The 17,764-nt window shown below is 42.2% G+C and overlaps 1 protein-coding gene across 1 annotated transcript in view; it reads right to left on the bottom strand.

Moving 5' to 3' along the window:
- LOC143816256 (merlin-like) overlaps window positions 1–17,764 on the bottom strand; it is a 109,692-nt gene that overhangs the window by 29,091 nt on the left and 62,837 nt on the right. The window contains exons 8-12 of the mRNA XM_077296421.1: window positions 14,301–14,383; window positions 13,854–13,929; window positions 7,147–7,284; window positions 5,451–5,525; window positions 4,234–4,347 (exon numbers count right to left, since the gene is read on the bottom strand). Coding sequence (XP_077152536.1) covers window positions 4,234–4,347; window positions 5,451–5,525; window positions 7,147–7,284; window positions 13,854–13,929; window positions 14,301–14,383 — 486 coding nt within the window. The remainder of the gene's footprint in view (window positions 1–4,233; window positions 4,348–5,450; window positions 5,526–7,146; window positions 7,285–13,853; window positions 13,930–14,300; window positions 14,384–17,764) is intronic.

Here is a 17,764-nt window from a genome sequence, read left to right as displayed (position 1 = left end):
TGGCCCGCGCACAAGTCCCACAGGACTGCACAAAAGAATGCACATCACGTGATAAAGAAGGCCACCAAAAGGACCTACCAACCAAGTCTCTGGTACCAAAAATACCAGGATGACCAGCCAACACAGAACAGTGAACCTCAGAAATCACTCTACTAGTCCATCTGTCAGGAACAAACAGTTTCCCCACTGGACAACGATCAGGTCTGTCAGCCTGAAATTCCTGAAGAACCCGTCGTAAATCAGGGGAAATAGCAGAAAGAACCACACCTTCTTTCAGAATGCCGACCAGTTCAAGGACCTCAGGAGAATCAGGCAAAAAACTCCTAGAAAGAGCATCAGCCTTAATATTCTTAGAACCCGGAAGATACGAGACCACAAAATCAAAACGGGAAAAAAACAAGGACCATCGAGCCTGTCTAGGATTCAGCCGCTTGGCAGACTCGAGGTAAATCAAATTCTTATGATCGGTCAAGACCACAATACGGTGCTTAGCTCCCTCCAGCCAATGTCGCCACTCCTCAAATGCCCACTTCATAGCCAACAACTCCCGATTGCCGACATCATAATTGCGTTCAGCAGGCGTAAATTTACGGGAAAAGAATGCACACGGTTTCAGCAAGGAACCAACATGATCCCTCTGGGACAAAACGGCCCCTGCGCCAATCTCAGAAGCGTCAATCTCAACCTGAAACGGAAGGGAAACATCCGGTTGGCGCAACACCGGAGCAGAAGTAAATCGACGTTTAAGCTCCTGAAAGGCAGAAACAGCCGCAGAGGACCAATTCGCCACATCAGCGCCTTTTTTCTTCAAATCGGTGAAGGGTTTAACCACGCTGGAAAAGTTAGCAATGAAACGGCGATAAAAATTTGCAAAACCCAAACATTTCTGAAGGCTCTTTACGGACGTGGGTTGAATCCAATCATGAATGGCCTGAACCTTAACCGGATCCATCTCAATAGATGAAGGAGAGAAAATAAAACCCAAAAAAGAAACCCTCTGCACCCCAAAGAGACACTTAGACCCCTTCACAAACAAAGCATTGTCACGAAGGATCTGAAATACCATCCTGACCTGTTCCACATGAGACTCCCAATCATCAGAAAAAATCAAAATATCGTCCAAATATACAATCAAGAATTTATCAATATAAGTCCGGAAGATATCATGCATGAAAGATTGAAAAACAGATGGAGCATTAGTGAGCCCGAACGGCATCACAAGGTATTCAAAATGGCCCTCGGGCGTATTGAACGCAGTTTTCCATTCATCACCCTGCTTAATATGAACAAGATTATACGCCCCCCGAAGGTCAATCTTCGTAAACCAACTAGCTCCCTTAATCCTAGCAAACAAATTGGAAAGCAAAGGTAAAGGGTATTGAAACTTGACCGTGATCTTATTCAAGAGGCGATAATCAATACAGGGTCTCAAGGAGCCATCCTTCTTAGCAACAAAAAAAAATCCCGCTCCCATCGGTGAAGAAGATGGCCGAATATGCCCTTTCTCCAAAGACTCCTTAACATAACTCCGCATAGCGGTATGTTCAGGCACAGACAGATTGAAGAGTCGGCCCTTAGGAAACTTACAGCCTGGAATCAAATCAATAGCACAATCACAGTCCCTGTGCGGTGGAAGAGAACTGGACTTGGGCTCATCGAATACATCCTGAAAATCAGACAAAAACTCTGGAATTTCGGAAGAGGAAGAAGAGGAGATGGACATTAAAGGAACATCATTATGAACCCCCTGACAACCCCAACTAGTCACAGACATAGACTTCCAATCCAACACAGGATTATGTACCTGCAACCACGGAAAACCCAACACGATAGCATCATGTAAATTATGCAATACCAGAAATCGACAATCTTCCTGATGGGCTGGTACCATACGCATGGTCACCTGTGTCCAAAACTGGGGCTTATTTTTAGCCAAAGGTGTAGCATCAATGCCCCTTAAAGGAATAAGGTTCTGCAAGGGCTGCAAGGGGAAACCACAACGCCTGGCAAACTCAAGGTCCATTAAGTTCAAAGCGGCGCCTGAATCCACAAACGCCAAGACAGAAAATGATGACAATGAGCAGATCAAGGACACCGATAACAGAAATTTAGGTTGTACAGTACTGATGGTTAAATGAACTAGCGATCCTCTTTGTCCATTTAGGGCACACTGAAATGACATGAGAAGCATCGCCACAATAATAACACAACCTATTCTGACGTCTGAGTCCTTGTCGTTCTGTCCTAGACAGAATCCTATCACACTGCATTGGCTCAGGACTCTGCTCTGAGGACAACGCCACAGCGCGCACAGTTCTGCGCTCCCGCAAGCGCCGATCAATCTGAATGGCCAAAGACATAGAATCACTCAGACCGACAGGCGTGGGAAACCCCACCATAACATCTTTAACGGATTCAGAAAGACCCTTTCTGAAAATTGCAGCCAAAGCATCATCATTCCATTTAGTCAACACAGACCATTTTCTAAATTTCTGACAAAACAATTCTGCCGCCTCTTGACCCTGAGATAGGGCCAAGGAGGTCTTCTCCGCTTGATCCACAGAATTAGGTTCATCATATAATGGTCCTAAAGCCTGAAAAAAGGAATCTACATTAAGCAAAGCCGGATTCCCAGATTCCAGGGAAAATGCCCAATCCTGTGGATCACCACGCAGCAGGGAAATGACGATTTTAACCTGCTGAATAGAATCCCCAGAGGATCGAGGTCTCAAAGCAAAAAACAGTTTACAGTTGTTTTTAAAACTCAAAAATTTGGACCTGTCACCAAAAAACAAATCAGGAGTAGGAATCTTCGGCTCTAAAACAGGAGTCTGAACAATATAATCAGAAATTCCCTGTACCCTAGCAGCAAGCTGGTCTACACGAGAAGCTAATTCCTGAACATCCATGCTAACACAAGACTCCTTAGCCACCCAGAGAAAAAGAGGGAAGAAAAGGCAAAGCAAACTGCAGAAAAAAAAATGACTCAACACCTTTCTTCCCTTCTTCGGAGATGCATTTAACTCATAGTGGGCCAGTTGTACTGTTATGATCCAGTGACTTTGGAGCCGCATGAACTTTCTCTGGAGTAGGTGGAAACTGTACTGACCGCAAAACCTGAACTAACACCGCAACTAGAAGTAGCCGTGGGGTGTGCCTAACAAACCCTAGACACCTCGACACAGCCGGAGGACTAAATACCCCTAAAGATGGAAATAGGAATACTACCTTGCCTCAGAGCAGAACCCCAAAGGATAGGCAGCCCCCCACGAATATTGACTGTGAGTAGGAGAGGAAAGACACACGCAGGCAGAAAACAGGATTCAGCAAAAGAGGCCACTCTAGCTAAATAGGGAAAGATAGGACAGAATACTAAGCGGTCAGTATTATAACCCTTCCAAAAATATCCACAGCAGATAATACAAAAAGTTCCACAATCTAACTAAAGACATGGAATGTATATCTGCCACTCCAGAGAATCCAACAAGACTGAGAAAATACTGACACAATCTAAGCTGGACAAAAAAAAACACTGAATAGCACAGAATTATTAAGCGCACAGCATGTGTGCCACAGAAACAAAACCAGACACTTATCTTTGCTGATTTGGCAGAAGGCAGAAGGAACCAAACCAGGACCAAAAACCACCCAACAACCATGGACAACTGGCAAGGACTAATGAATCCTGCATGCCTAAATACCCCAGTCAGAACTGCAATCAGCAGATACACCTGACCAGGACTGCAACTCAGGGACAACTGCATTACCACCTACAACCACCGGAGGGAGCCCAAAAGCAGAATTCACAACAGGAAAGTAGCAGGGAGCATGCACGAGGTATGTATAGCGCTTGAGATGACGCCAGCTCTTGTAAGCCATGTTATCACGCCCAAAGCGGAGTGATAACATGCTAAGGGGGCCGACTAGTCTGAGGACACTCACGCCACATCGACTAGCCAAAGGCCTCATTGTCATATCATAAATGGACTTTAGAAATACTTTTTCTATAGATCTGTTTATGTGTAATGTAATAAAGAGACTGTTAGGCAGGGTATTTATATATGCAGACACAACTGCTGGTGGTCTGGGGGCATGGGGGACCTGACAGCTTACCTTTAAAGCTGTTAGATCTGATCTAACAGAATTGCATAATTTGATGATCTAACAAAATTAAGCTGGTCAGATCAATAGATAGATAGATAGATAGATTGATTACTGGACCACTTTTATTACCTTTTTCCTGGCTTTTTCTTCTTTGGCTTGCGTTTTTATTTGCTGAATCTCTACTGAATCCACCTTCCTTTTCGTTAAGAATAAATTGTGGTTTTCGATGCAGAGATGCAAGATCTACGTATTCACAATAATAGGTTACATACGTTTAATAATAATTACATACTACAGTTGTGGCTAAAAGTTTTCAGACGGACATAAATTTAGGTTTTCTGCTTCAGTTTTTTTTAGATTTTTTTAGTCAAATATTTCTATGGTCACTGAAGTACAATTATAAACTTTTCGTAAAGCACCACTCCATGTTGTTTTTTTTATTACAGTGCTGGAGTGGTACCACTAATCTAAGTTCCCTGCCCCTGGTATTATACTTACCAGGTGCTTTCTTCTGCTGTTCCCTTTGCCGCTCCAGTCATATTCTTCCAGTTGCAATTAGAACTTTTGGCTGACTAGAAATAAGTTATAATGGTCACAAGCTCTCAGTGTACGTCTATGAGGACCTCGTTCTGGCTCTCACAAACAGCAAACACTGGAGTGATCCGGCAGGTCACAACCTGGAGAAGGCAGACCGGAGCTGCACAGGTAACAGAAGAAGGCGGCAGGTAAGTATAAGACTAGGGGCAGGGACCTTGGATTAGTTTCACCACTCCAGTGCTGCAATAAAATGAAAAAAAAAAAAAAAAAACGCTGGTGTGGTGCTTTAGTTTTTTGAAACTTTTATTGACAAACAGATCAAGTTTATGCAAAGATTCAATATTTACAGTGTTGATGCTTATTTTTCAAGAATTCTGCAATTCAACTTGGCATGTTGGATACCACTTTCTGCACCAAATCCCGACTGATGACAACCCATTTTTGTCTAATCAGCACTTGGAGTTTATCACAATTTCTGTGCGTTTGTTTGTTTACCCAATTTTTGAGATGTTGGGTCAGAAAGAGGTGGATGATTGCAATATATTCTGAAGATAAAAACTTTAATGACAGTGCTTCATTAAATACTATTCTTCAGTCATGGCAGTATTCTTAAACAAAATTGTGACTGAGCCCACTCCCTTGGATGAAAGGATGGATGAAGACTGAGTTCATCAGATGTATTCAGAATGTATTCAGTTAGTGTGGGCAAAGCTGATGACAGATGATGCTTTAATATGATTATACAAGGGGTTTAGCATTGCATAAGCGTTCAGTTGATAGGTTCTGCCTTTTATTTTTTATTGACTTACCAGTTTATTCACATTTTGCTCTTTAGAATAGAATTTGAAAGTTTCAGCTTTTTTATCAACAGGTGTAAACTTCAGCTGAAATGATAAAGTATTACACCAAAATCATCAGTATTTCATCAACAATTTACATTTACCTATATACACTGGACACAGGCTGAATTTCAATATAAGGGTTTCTTAACAAGGACCAACCCACTGCACACTATTATTACTGTGACAAAATGTGAAGCTGAGAGGACACCTGGCTCAGCAGGTGGTAGAGCTTCAAAAGCTCCAAGTGGAAAAACTCACACCTCTAGAAGCCTAGCTGGGACAAAAGCCTTTATGGCAGGGCAAAATCCTGCTGGGAGCCAAGCTGCTTAACTGCTTCAAACAACCCCCCTCCCCCGCCAGACAGGTGGGTGCTTTAATGCCATTATCAGTTATGCAGTCATCGTGCATCCTAGCCATATAACGGTTACATTTCCAAGATCGCGGAAACAGTAGTGAAGCCGTTTTGGTCTCCAAGCATAATGGGGGTTCGGCTAGATCCGATGGTGCCAAAACTGCCTCTTTATGACATTCTGTTGAGAAGTTATGATCCATCATAGGTTTTGTAGTTTCAGCTAACAGACCCAAGGGGACGGAAACAAGGACCAGCCCAAAGGCGGGAAAGACCAACCAAGGGGTTAAGTGCTCGTGCTGTGGCCCAGTGTTCTCTTCTAAGGGAGGTCTCACCATCGTATCGTGTTGAAAGAAACAGGAAACTGCTGGCACGCCACACCTCCCTTGTGGCTGTGCAGAATCAAGACCTAGCATCTAACTGGTAACTGACTTTTGTATAATCTGTTCATACTTATTGTACTACCACCTGTACTTGCATATCTGACTTGTATATGTATAACCATTGTGTTTTGTCTAGTGTGACCTTAAGGCAAATAAATATCAAATTTAACCATGGACTGCACTTTTATTTCGATCCACGAATCCACATGTATGTGTTCTCGGTTTAACCTTCACATGCTACTGTGGCTGGTTTCTGACCCTATATACAGTAATCCTGGTAACAGACCAGGCTTATATGTAACAAGGAACTGTCGGCAGTCCTACCAAGCTGGCAAGGCTCTGTTTCACTGGTGTTACTGGTCACTCAGCCTGTCAGCCATGCCGATGATTGTGTGGGCAACCCTCTCTCTCACCTCCCTGTGCCATGTGGACAGGGGGTGTCTGTGTAAACTGTGCCAAGCTGATATTACGTATCCCCAGGTGGTGTGGAATGTCATGTTGGTGAAAGTGGGGAGACCGTACTGCGTTACCCTCGACATATTAGTGACGTTATGTGGAACTGCGAGGTAAACTTTTACTGATCGGTGGTCGATTGAATGCATGTTTACACTTGCAGAGCACAATAAATTATGTGCACTGAGCATACTATACTAAATTGCTCACTGTACAACTTTTACTTGTTCTCAACAGTGCGAATTTGGCTTGTTCATTGGGTGACCCGCAGCCTGTTTACATGGCAACACTTTATCCAACCATAGAAAACAAAATGACAAATTACATTTAATCATGAGATCATTCTGGCTTTATGTTAATGTTGGTGCTTTTTCAACTAGCTATATAGATCACATTGCCTAAAATTCATTTAACAATTGCAAAGAGACCAGAAGTACAATACAACAATATATATGTATTGTGACATATGTTCACTTACTTTTTTGGAATTATAAGAAATATTTCTGATGTCACCCCATTTGAAAGACTTTAATGGTGATATTTTGTTATTTCTACTGTAAATATGGACTCCCTTTGCATCAACACCAAGCAGTATATCGGAATCATCCTTAGTTTCCTGGAAATATTGAAAAAAAGGGGAAGAAAAAACATAACAAATGTCAATATCTAAAGATATAGCATATCACTGTATATAAATTTTATTTAATCTCAGCATTCCCTTACAATTTTACATATAGCCTGTACTCTATTATGTGTAGAGGCCCATAGACTTTCCATTTAGCACATAAATGGCTCTGTGATCTTACTCATGCAAGAACTGAACTTGATTGCTTGCTTGCTGATATGAGCGTATCAGAGTGGTGATTTGAGGGATCTATGTGGGTATGTGTCACGATTGGGAGTTGCTGCGGGTTTGATGCTGCGTATTTATGCAGCGTCAAACCCGCGGTGGCCAACTGTGATAGCATAGTGGATCCACTATGCGTCCACAGATAATAATAATATTTATTTTTATATAGCGCTAACATATTCCGCAGCGCTTTACAGACATTATTTTCGCTGTCCCCAATGGGGCTCACAATCTAAATTCCCTATCAGTATGTCACCCGCGGAGACTAACATGCGGCACATCTTTCCAGATGCTAGTCTCTGCAAGAGATACTACATTAATAGAATGTATTGAAACGCAGTAAGTCCTCATGGTTCAGGATACACATGCAAATTTACCTACGTTCAATAGAAGGCAGTGCTTTAGACCCAGGGAACATGCGGTGCATCCAAAGCGTTGCTAGTTCCAGATAGTGGGCACCCGGTGTGAAGGTTTCATGACCTGGCCTTTGAGCAATCATCAGCAAATTAAAGTATGTGAAACCATATACAAATACATTTAAAGGTTAATCACTTTCAAGTAACTTTTCAGAATAAGCTGTCCAATGTGCGCTTTTCCACCAATTTTTCCCTCTGCATGCTCTATCTCTAATTTGCACATTCAATTGGGAGCTGGGGACAGGAAAATGAGCTGCAGTGATCTTTGCTATCCTCAGCACAGCACATAGGGATGGATTCCTGCTCTTCAGTCTGGATGGCAAATTGTAGCCTAGGGGAATTCATAAAGCTATGGCTCAAGGGTTGCGGCGGCCCATCTTTAGCATTCAAAAAATGATGTCTGGTGTTATTTTCACATTGGGATTGCACAAGCATGTGCAATCATAGATAAATTATTTAGCTGTCAGTAACTGCATGAACATTCCGAAGGTCAAAAAATTAGTACTGTAATATTTTTGATGCAGCATAGTTATGTCATGTAGACCATGATAACCATATAACTATTTGTCTGTCTCAGATGTGAAACATCAGGATCCTAAATACATATCTAGTAGTTAAGGTAATTCTGCCAAGAAAAAGCTCATGCATAAATTCAGGATCACCACAAAATCTGTAATGGTACAAAGAATTTATTTCCAAACCAACCAAAACACACACAGGTTTAGAAACATCTAAAACATCCGAAAGGAACATACATTTTACATCCAATATTTAGAATATAATATTCACAATAAATAGGTATATATATGTCTACATTGGCTACACAAATTCCATGTGCCATGGACAGAGGAGAGTCTGGAGAGGCATAACTAGGCGAACACCTGACTCTTCGCTAGAGCCCCTGAAAAGTGTGGTTAGACTTGGCTTCAGATGGACGCCAGGTACTACTCCAGGACAGACCTCAGACACATGGCATCTGACCTCCAAAGGGGTAAGAAGCTGGAACGGGCAGAAATAGGAAGGCTCGGCTGGCACAGGCAGACACGGTAGGTATACGGGAACGGCAGCCATGGCTGGTATACAGGAAGACACGGCAGGTGTTGGCAGGCACGGCTGTTGAACAGGGAGACACAGTAGGTGCAGGCAGAGTCGACTGGTATACAGTAAGGCATGGCAGATGCTGGCTTGTATACAAGCAGTCAGGGCTGGTATAAAGGCAGGCACGAAAGGTGCTGGCAGGTACTGCTGGTATACAGTACAGGCAGGTGCTGGCAGGTATACTAGTACAGGGGAGCTAAGGATTAGCAAGAATGCAGGCAAGCAGAGTGAACACATTGCTCAGATACTCCCCAACAGGTGGAGGTGTTTTAAATAATAAGTATCTCCCAGCCATTGGCTGGGGAGACTTTAGAACAGTCCACGCTGTCTTTTCAAGAGACTGGGAGCGAACGCGCGCCCTAAGTGCGGTGCCCACAGATCTGCCAGAAGTATGCAGACCCCAGGAGGCCGCAGCAGCAAGAGATAGCATGAGTTGAAGCCCTGAGCGGTCAGTGAGACGGGTTCCCTGCCAGGGGAGAGGAGGAAGGGAAGTACGAAGTGACACCGACACTACAGTAACTTCCTCTTTACTCCCAGTCTTCTTCAGGTCCACAAGAAATCTCTCCATAACGAGAGGGGCATGGATGTTCTCCATGGGCTCCTATGACCTCTCCTCAGGACCTTCTAATCCACAAGAAAAAAGTTTTTCCTCTTTCCATTTTGGTGGTCAGAATATTTTCTAACTCGAAAACATGTTCAGAGCTGACTAGAGCAGCAGTGACCCGGGTCCTTGAAAAAAGGAGCTAAAGACGATAGACTTGAGGGGAGATACGTGGAATGAATTGGGCATTCGTAAAGAGGCCGGGAGCTTGAGCATATGGCATTTATCTGTTTGATAACCTTGAATGGACCAATAAAACGAGGACCCAACTTGTACGAAGGTAGATTGAGATGGACAAACTTAGAAGAAAGTCAAACCTTGTCCACAGGATGGAACAGAGGCATATCTAAACACCTCTTGTCCGCGTGTCTCTTCATCCATTGCAAAGACTTCACTAAAGTGGCCTTGGCGTTCTCCTAAATTCTACAGAAGATCTTGGTGAGATTCTCAGCCTCAGGAATGTCGGAGGTAGTTACAGGGAATGGAATAGTGGGGTGTTAACCATACAAAATAAAAAACGGAGATTTAGCTGAGGACTCACCCACATGATTGTTATAGGAGAATTTGGCCCAAGGCAGGAGTCCGGCCCAATCACTGTGGTGAGCATTGATGAAATGCTGCAAAAATCTGGTTAGGATCCGGTTGACCCATTCTACCTTGCCATTGGATTGGGGATGGTAGGCTGAAGAGAAGTCCAGGGTTACATTTAGCAACCGAGATGTGAACTAAATGCCTCTATCAGAGACTATATGGAGAGGTAAGCCATGAAGACCGAAGAAATTATGGATGAAATTCTCAACAAGTACCGGGGCAGAAGGGAGACCAGACAATGGAATAAAGTGGTCCATCTTTGAGAAGCGGTCCACAACTATCCAAATGTGATATTTCCAGCCGAAACTGGAAGATCGGTAATGTAGTTCATTTTAATGTGCTGCCAGGGACCTTACGATACTGGCAGAGGAAGTAATCGACCATATGGAATCTGTTTTGGAGTCTTATTCTGGCCACAGGAGACACAGGCCGAAATCTGCAATATCTTTGTGCAGGAATGGCCACCAATAATGCTGTGAAATGAGAAGAGCGATTTTCTTCTATCCATGACCAGCCAATTTAGATTAGTGACTCCACTGAAGAACCCGCCTCCTGTCTGATTTAGTGACGAATATATTTCCGGATGGAACCCGAGACAAGTAATCCAAGCATTTTGGAGGAATCAATAATGTGCTGAGGCTCCTCCTCCTGTTCAGAAGACAGAAAGGACCTAGAAAGTGTATCCGACTTGGCATTCTTGTTCGCCGGCCAGAAATGGAGAACAAAATCAAGGGGGCGAAGAACAAAGACCACCTGGCTTGAAGCAGATTTAGGCTCTGTGCGAACTACAGACAGGCTAAGCTCTTGTGGTCAGTATAGATAATAAAAATCGCTCCTTCAAGTAGAAAGAGCCACTCCTGCAAAGTCAATTTAATCACCAACAGTTCTTGATCGTCTATCGAGTATTTGCATTTTAGAGCCAAGAATGCTTTGAAAAAGAAACCGCAGGTTACCATACGTCCGGTAGGAGACTTCTGAGTAAGAACGGCATCGGCCCAAGAGGATGAAGCATTCACCTTCAAAAAGAATTGCTTATTACTGTCCGGTCTGTGCAGCACTAGAGCAGAAGAAAAGGCCTGTTTTAAGGGAAAAAAGCACTTTCAGCCTCAAGAGTCCATACCCTGAGGGTAGCAACCTAGCTGATCAAGGCAGAAATTGGGGAGGTCCACAAATCCCAGAAACCACTGAATTGCTTTCAGGCCATCAGGATAGGGCCACTTCAGGACGGCGGACACTTCCTCAGTCCGGTCTCAGAGATGATGTATCCTAGATAGATCATAGATACGGGAATAGAGCCAAGCCTATTACATAGATATTGGAATAGAACTAAGATTATTACATATATTAAAAAACAAAACCCTAAGATTACTACATAGATTTGTGAACAGAACTGAGTTTACTATATACAGTAAATACTGTACAGGAACACAACCAAACTTACCATACATGTTCAGAAACAGAAATAAGAGTTGTGCATAGATCCAGGAACAGAACCAGATGTCAGAAGAAAAGCTTATGGCTTGGAAATCGCATATCATCCTCATAGTTTTACTTAATTTATCAAACAACATGTTGTGTTGAAAAAATTGAAAACTACTAAAGTTACACAGGAAGACCCTTTTGCAAGGTGGTGTACCTTTTAATAAAAATGTTTGTAGACTTTTTTTTCTCTCCCAAAAAATAGATTCTGATGTATTGTTTGGATATTAAAAAATACAAAGATGTCCAAGATGCCATAAAGGATCCAGTGTAAGGATGCTGCTAGGATGTGGATGTTTTCAAACTCCCTGCGCTTGTCTACAGTCAGCCTGTGATCGTCGGTATTCAAATTGCATATGAAGCAGACAGTCACTAGATGAGTGCCATGAGTGTGAAAACAGCCAAATTCTAACATTACGTTACACAATGTTAGGATTCCACATATTAGAGTCAGTGTGAACTAATATAGAGGTGCCAGAAAACCACTCTAAGGACATTGCGCAGTCAGAAGAAAAATATAGCCACAGGCATAATAAAACAAAACACAAACTAATCCATGTAAAAAAAGTGCATAATTCATATTAATGTATACCATTGTTTTCTGAAAACCTGAAACACATAAAGACATTGTACAAATCTAGAATAAAGGGTTCTCTACATTACAATATCGGCATCAGCCAGGCGAATAAGTGAATATATGTGAAACACCCCCAGTGCACAATAAATGTACTCAAAGTTAGTGCTCTGGAGATCCATGGATTGTGACAATTTCATGCAGTACAGTCAGTTATACTTAGGTTCCACCATCTATATTCAAGATGCAATAAATAATGTTCCATGCAAGGCATGTATTATTTTAAGGAGTGGAATATGCTGTGCTTTATTATACTTTAAAAAAAAAATGTATACAGTATCTTTCATAAAGTAAGTCAAACATAAGCATAGGTGACTATATCTGATAACTACAGTCTGTGTCAGAGAATACTTGATTGTTGTTTTTTATAACACATACATGCTTGGCCAATACAAGATCATAATATGAGTGCTTTATCCCTGTGTTTTGCCACTCATTTGTTGGTCCTGTCAGGGCTTATGTCCGAACCCCCCCACAAAACGGGATTCAGGCGTATGCGCGGATGAGGCCATAGTCTAAAATGGTGATGACAGAGCGCACGTGCACACTTTGTTGTGCATCATTTTCGGGCCTACGCACCTACCAGAGGTGAACACCCAGATGTAGTAGACTGCGCCAGAGTGTGCACCTCCTGTAGGCGTATATGCCAGAAAATGATGCACCACAGAGCGCATGTTCACTTTGTATTTTACTCTATGGCCGCATCGCACCATACGCCAGAATCCTGTTTTGCGGGGGTGGCTTCGGATATAAGCACCGTCGGGACCAACTAACGGGTGGCAAAACGCAATGTAAAAGCACCCTAAGTAAAGAGGGCTTATATTATAGGACCTTTGGCATTAAACAACCACTGATGATCAGCTAACTATTTGCTCATCAGCGGTCATTTACTAGTCTGTTTACACAGGCCCACTGTGCAACCACTGCGCACTGGACGATGTCATTGTTCTCAGCAGCACATGTTCTGTATATACAGGATAATGTGCTGCTGAGAATGATGCTTTTTAAGCAGGTTTAAAGATCTTTGCATCTAATGAATGAGTGGTGATCAGCAGCCTGTTTACACTTACAATTATCGGAAAACAAGTGTTCCTAGGAACACTCCTTCCCCAATTATCAGGCAATGTAAATCACCTGCAGCCTACTTTATCGTTTGTGTTAGAGAATTCCATTTGTATTTTCTATTTAAGGACCAAACAAGTGGGATTATTGTGAAAAATGGATGCTCTATGCTATCTCTATTGTGCACCAATGAAATCCGCAATGCTGAAGAACAACCGTGAGACCCGCAGCCACAGCGACTCAAACATAGTATTCAAGCACGCCGAAGATACCCTGTTAGCACTCGCATAACACCGTATCAGAGCACGCTCGCACTTCGCTAGTTACAGAACATATACTATGGCCTTGTCAGGATGAGACAACCCCTTTATCTTACATTCATAGCCAGTTGTATACACAATTTGTAATACTGCAAAAATCAACTATAATAAATATTAAGGAATAATTCACTTACTGATATTGGAAAGTAGTTCATGCCATACATATCCAGGTCTTGTGCAATTTTTAAGTAATTAATCTCTGCTTCATCTCTAAAAGATCACAGACAAAACAGAGGGATGAATCAAGTAATTATAGCTCAACTATGTTATTATTTGATCCATGTATCAATAATTCTGTAGAATAAGACAGAAGACATGTGACATGTGATAAAAGACTTCACCATTATATTGGATTATTTCAAGTTTTATCAGTCTATTATATCTGATCCTATAGACTTATAATTGGCCATGCAGTTTCTATTAGGTTTACAAGATAGAATGAGCAAGATAAACTATTCTGACATTCAAGAAGGAAGAAACCTAATGTAAAGGGATGAAAATGTAACAAGCATCAGAGACTATAAAGAATTTTACATTGATCCACTTTTGAATAAGTTCTAGCAGAAGGTCCCCTGGCATACCTGGCAATTCCTCTGTGTTCTGCGTACCATGCAGTTATTTTGTCCTGCCACATTTCTGATGTCATCTGATATTGTTGGAGAACCTACAAAAACATTTCCATTCTTATTAGTATATGCTGTACACAGGATAATTTCTGTTTCGGTTTGTACATAACATAGTATATAATTGATGTATAAGTGCCCAATGCCAGACAAGAGATCACAATAATATTGTACTAATGTGGAGTTTGTATTGTCTTCCTGTGCTTGCAAGATAGGATATCTTAAAAGGAATCTGGCAGCAGGATCGTCCCCTCCGTCTATACGGTCATGTGGGTCATAGGAAGCTGAATAAAATGATACTGTTATGGCGGCAACTAGCGTGTGTCCTAAGTGTCGCCCCACTCACCATGCGGTTTTCCTCGCGGTAGGCCATGCCGCTAAATTGTGCTCCTCTGTATTGCTGCTACTACATGTGAAATCCATCTAGCCTCAGGGGCATGGCCGGGGTCTACAGGAATTTAACTCTGCTGTGTCCTGCATAGATTTGGTTCCCTGACTTATTTCTTGCCAGCAGGGCCTATTTTAGGCAGCTCCACCCACCATTGCTTGCTCGAACATGGTTTCTGCTCCATCAATCTATGTGCATGGAACCTCCTGTATCCAGCTGCCCATATACGACCCGGGCCCATTAACCAATCCTGCCTGAACTCTCCTGACCTCTGTTACGTTTTCTGGTCCTGTGCTGCCTGCACCGATCTCGGACCATCTGACTTCACCTCTGTCTCATCTCCTCCTTGCCGTGTGCTTGTGCCTCTAACCCTTTGATCGGCTGCTGTGGTCCTGGGGACTGCCCTGGAGTGGCAGCTGGCAACTGCCTGCAGCCAAGCCTAACCTCACCACCATAGGCTCTGGTGAACACCGATAGTTGCTTAGTCATGCCACTCCAGGTTGAGTCCAGCTGGTGGTGTAGTGGTCCACACCTACCAGCATTACAGATCTCTTGATATTTGTAATCCAATGTCATATTCCAGAGAAATCCACAATTTTCTTACATGTAATAAATGAGTTGTTAAGTAGATCTATGTTGCGGACACTGACTGGAATGAGAATCTGCCCACAAGGCTTCTTTTACATGAAGGGGGAGTTACCAGTGTGGGACATGTAATGACCGCTCTCTGTTCTCCTGATATCGCTGCAGACCTGTACAGAGCTGAAAAAAGGTGTTTGCAAAGTTCAGTTTTACTGCCCTTGTTACTTGCATGTCTCACACTGGTAACTTCAGCTTCTATTCAAAATAGGCTCTGGAGGCAGATTCTCATGCAGATCAGTGTCCGGCCCATAGCCTGGAAAGCTCATATACTTATAAACATCAGATTGCAGATATCAATGTCTCATTTTATTCAGCTTCCCATGACCTACATGCACATATAGACGGCCTAGGAGGGCTGACCCTACTGAGTCCCTTTAAGATGGGATACTAATTGGATAATTTATCTCATTGAGAGTTTTTCACTCAGTGATAGCATATTGCTATAAGTCACCAATTGCTTATCATAGGGTTCCAACTACTGGAACCCAAACCTATCCTCAGAGAAACTGGTTAAGCTCTGGTTTTCCTTCACAAATACAATGGCTTGTGAAAGTATTCACCCCCTTGGCTTTTTACCTATTTTGTTACATTAAAACATGTGCCTAAATATTTTTGTAATCCGATTTGTGTGCAATGCATCAGCATTAAATAGTCTAAGTTGTTGAATTGAAGTGAGTAAAATAAAGCAATAAAATTTAATTGGAATCAAATAACTAAAAATTGGCATGTGCGTATGTATTCACCCTTTTGCTATGAAGCCACTAAAAATTTCTGGTGCAAGCAATTCCCTTCATAAGTCATATGCTTACTGAAAGGAAGTCCCCCTTTGTGCAATGTAAGAGTCACATGGTCTGTCAGTAAATACAATTTACCTTTTCTAGAAAGGCCACAGAGGCTGCAAAACCATTAAGCAAGAGGCACCACTAACCAAACACCATGAAGACCAAGAAGATCTCCAAAAAAGTCAGAGACAAAGTTGTTGAGAAGTACAAGTCAGGGATAGGTTATAAAAAATATCCCAATCTCTGATGATCCCCTGGAGCACTATCAAATCCATTATCATCAAATGGGAAGAACATGGAACCACAACAAACTTGCCAAGAGATGGCCGCCCACCAAAACTCTCAGCCTGGGCAATGAGAGCATCAATCAGAGTGGCAGCAGAGAGACCAAAGGTAACCCTGAAGGAGCTCCAGAGTTCCCAAGGAGAGATGGGAGTATCTGTTCATACCAATACAATATGTCATAAACTCCATAGAGGTGACCTTTATGGAAAAGTAGGCAGTAAAAAGCCTTTACTTAAGCATAAAAATTGTAAGCATTGTTTTGAGTTTGCCAAAAGACACGTGAGAGACTCCCCAAATGTGTGGAGGAAGGTGTTGTGGTCAGATGAGATCAAAATTGAACTGTTTGACCACCAAGGTAAATGTAATGTCTGGAGCCAAACCAACACAGTTCAACAGCATAAGGACACCATCCCCACAGTGAAACATGGTGATGGCAGAATCATGCTGTTTAGATGTTTTTCGGCAGCAGGGACAGGGAAAATGGTCTGAGTCGTGGGAAAGATGGATGGTGCAAAATACAGGGATATTCTTGAGAAAAAAATCTGTTTCAGTCTGTCAGTGACTTGAGACTGGGATAGAAGTTCACCTTCCAACAAGATAATAACCCAAAGCATACTGCTAAAGCATAACTTAAGTGGTTAAACGGGAAATGTGTAACTGCTTTGGAGTGACCTAGTCAAAGCTCAGATCTTCATCCAATTGACAATCTGTGGTTAGACTTGAAGATTGCTGTTCATCAGAGGAAACCATCTAACTTGAAGGAGCTGGAGTAGTTTTGTCTTAAGGAATGGGCAAAAATCTCAGTGGCAAGATGTGGAAAGCTCAGAGACTTATCCAAAGTGACTTGCAGCTTTAATTGCCACAAACGGAGGCTCCACAAAGTACTAACTTTAAGGAGGTGTATAGTTATAGACACTGAAGTTTTCAGTTATTTTGTCCTATTTGTTCTTTACTTCACAATAAAAAGAAAACCAAATGTTCACAGATTTAGGCATGTTTTTATATGAACTGATGCAAACCCTCAAAAAAACAAAACAATGAAATTCCAGGTTGTGAGGTAGCAAAAAAGGAAAAAATCCAAGGGGTGAAAACTTTTGCAAGCCACTGTATGTCATTGAATGGAGCTGTAGTGGGTGGATGCATTGCTTTTCATGGAGAAAGTGGAAGGCACCGTTGTGATCATGGTTGGCCAAGAGGTTGGACCCTCCAGTCATTCTAATATTGTATATCTTACTAAATGGCATAAAATTTACTTTTACGTTATTATAAACCACCAGGAATATTAGGTGTTAACTAGTGATGAGCGAATATACTCGTTACTCGAG

This window comes from Ranitomeya variabilis, chromosome 3 (assembly GCF_051348905.1).
Source record: "Ranitomeya variabilis isolate aRanVar5 chromosome 3, aRanVar5.hap1, whole genome shotgun sequence".
In the NCBI taxonomy this organism is placed as follows: Eukaryota; Metazoa; Chordata; class Amphibia; order Anura; family Dendrobatidae; genus Ranitomeya; species Ranitomeya variabilis.
Note: the sequence above shows the minus strand (reverse complement) of the source record. Positions and strands in the feature narration are given on the sequence as shown.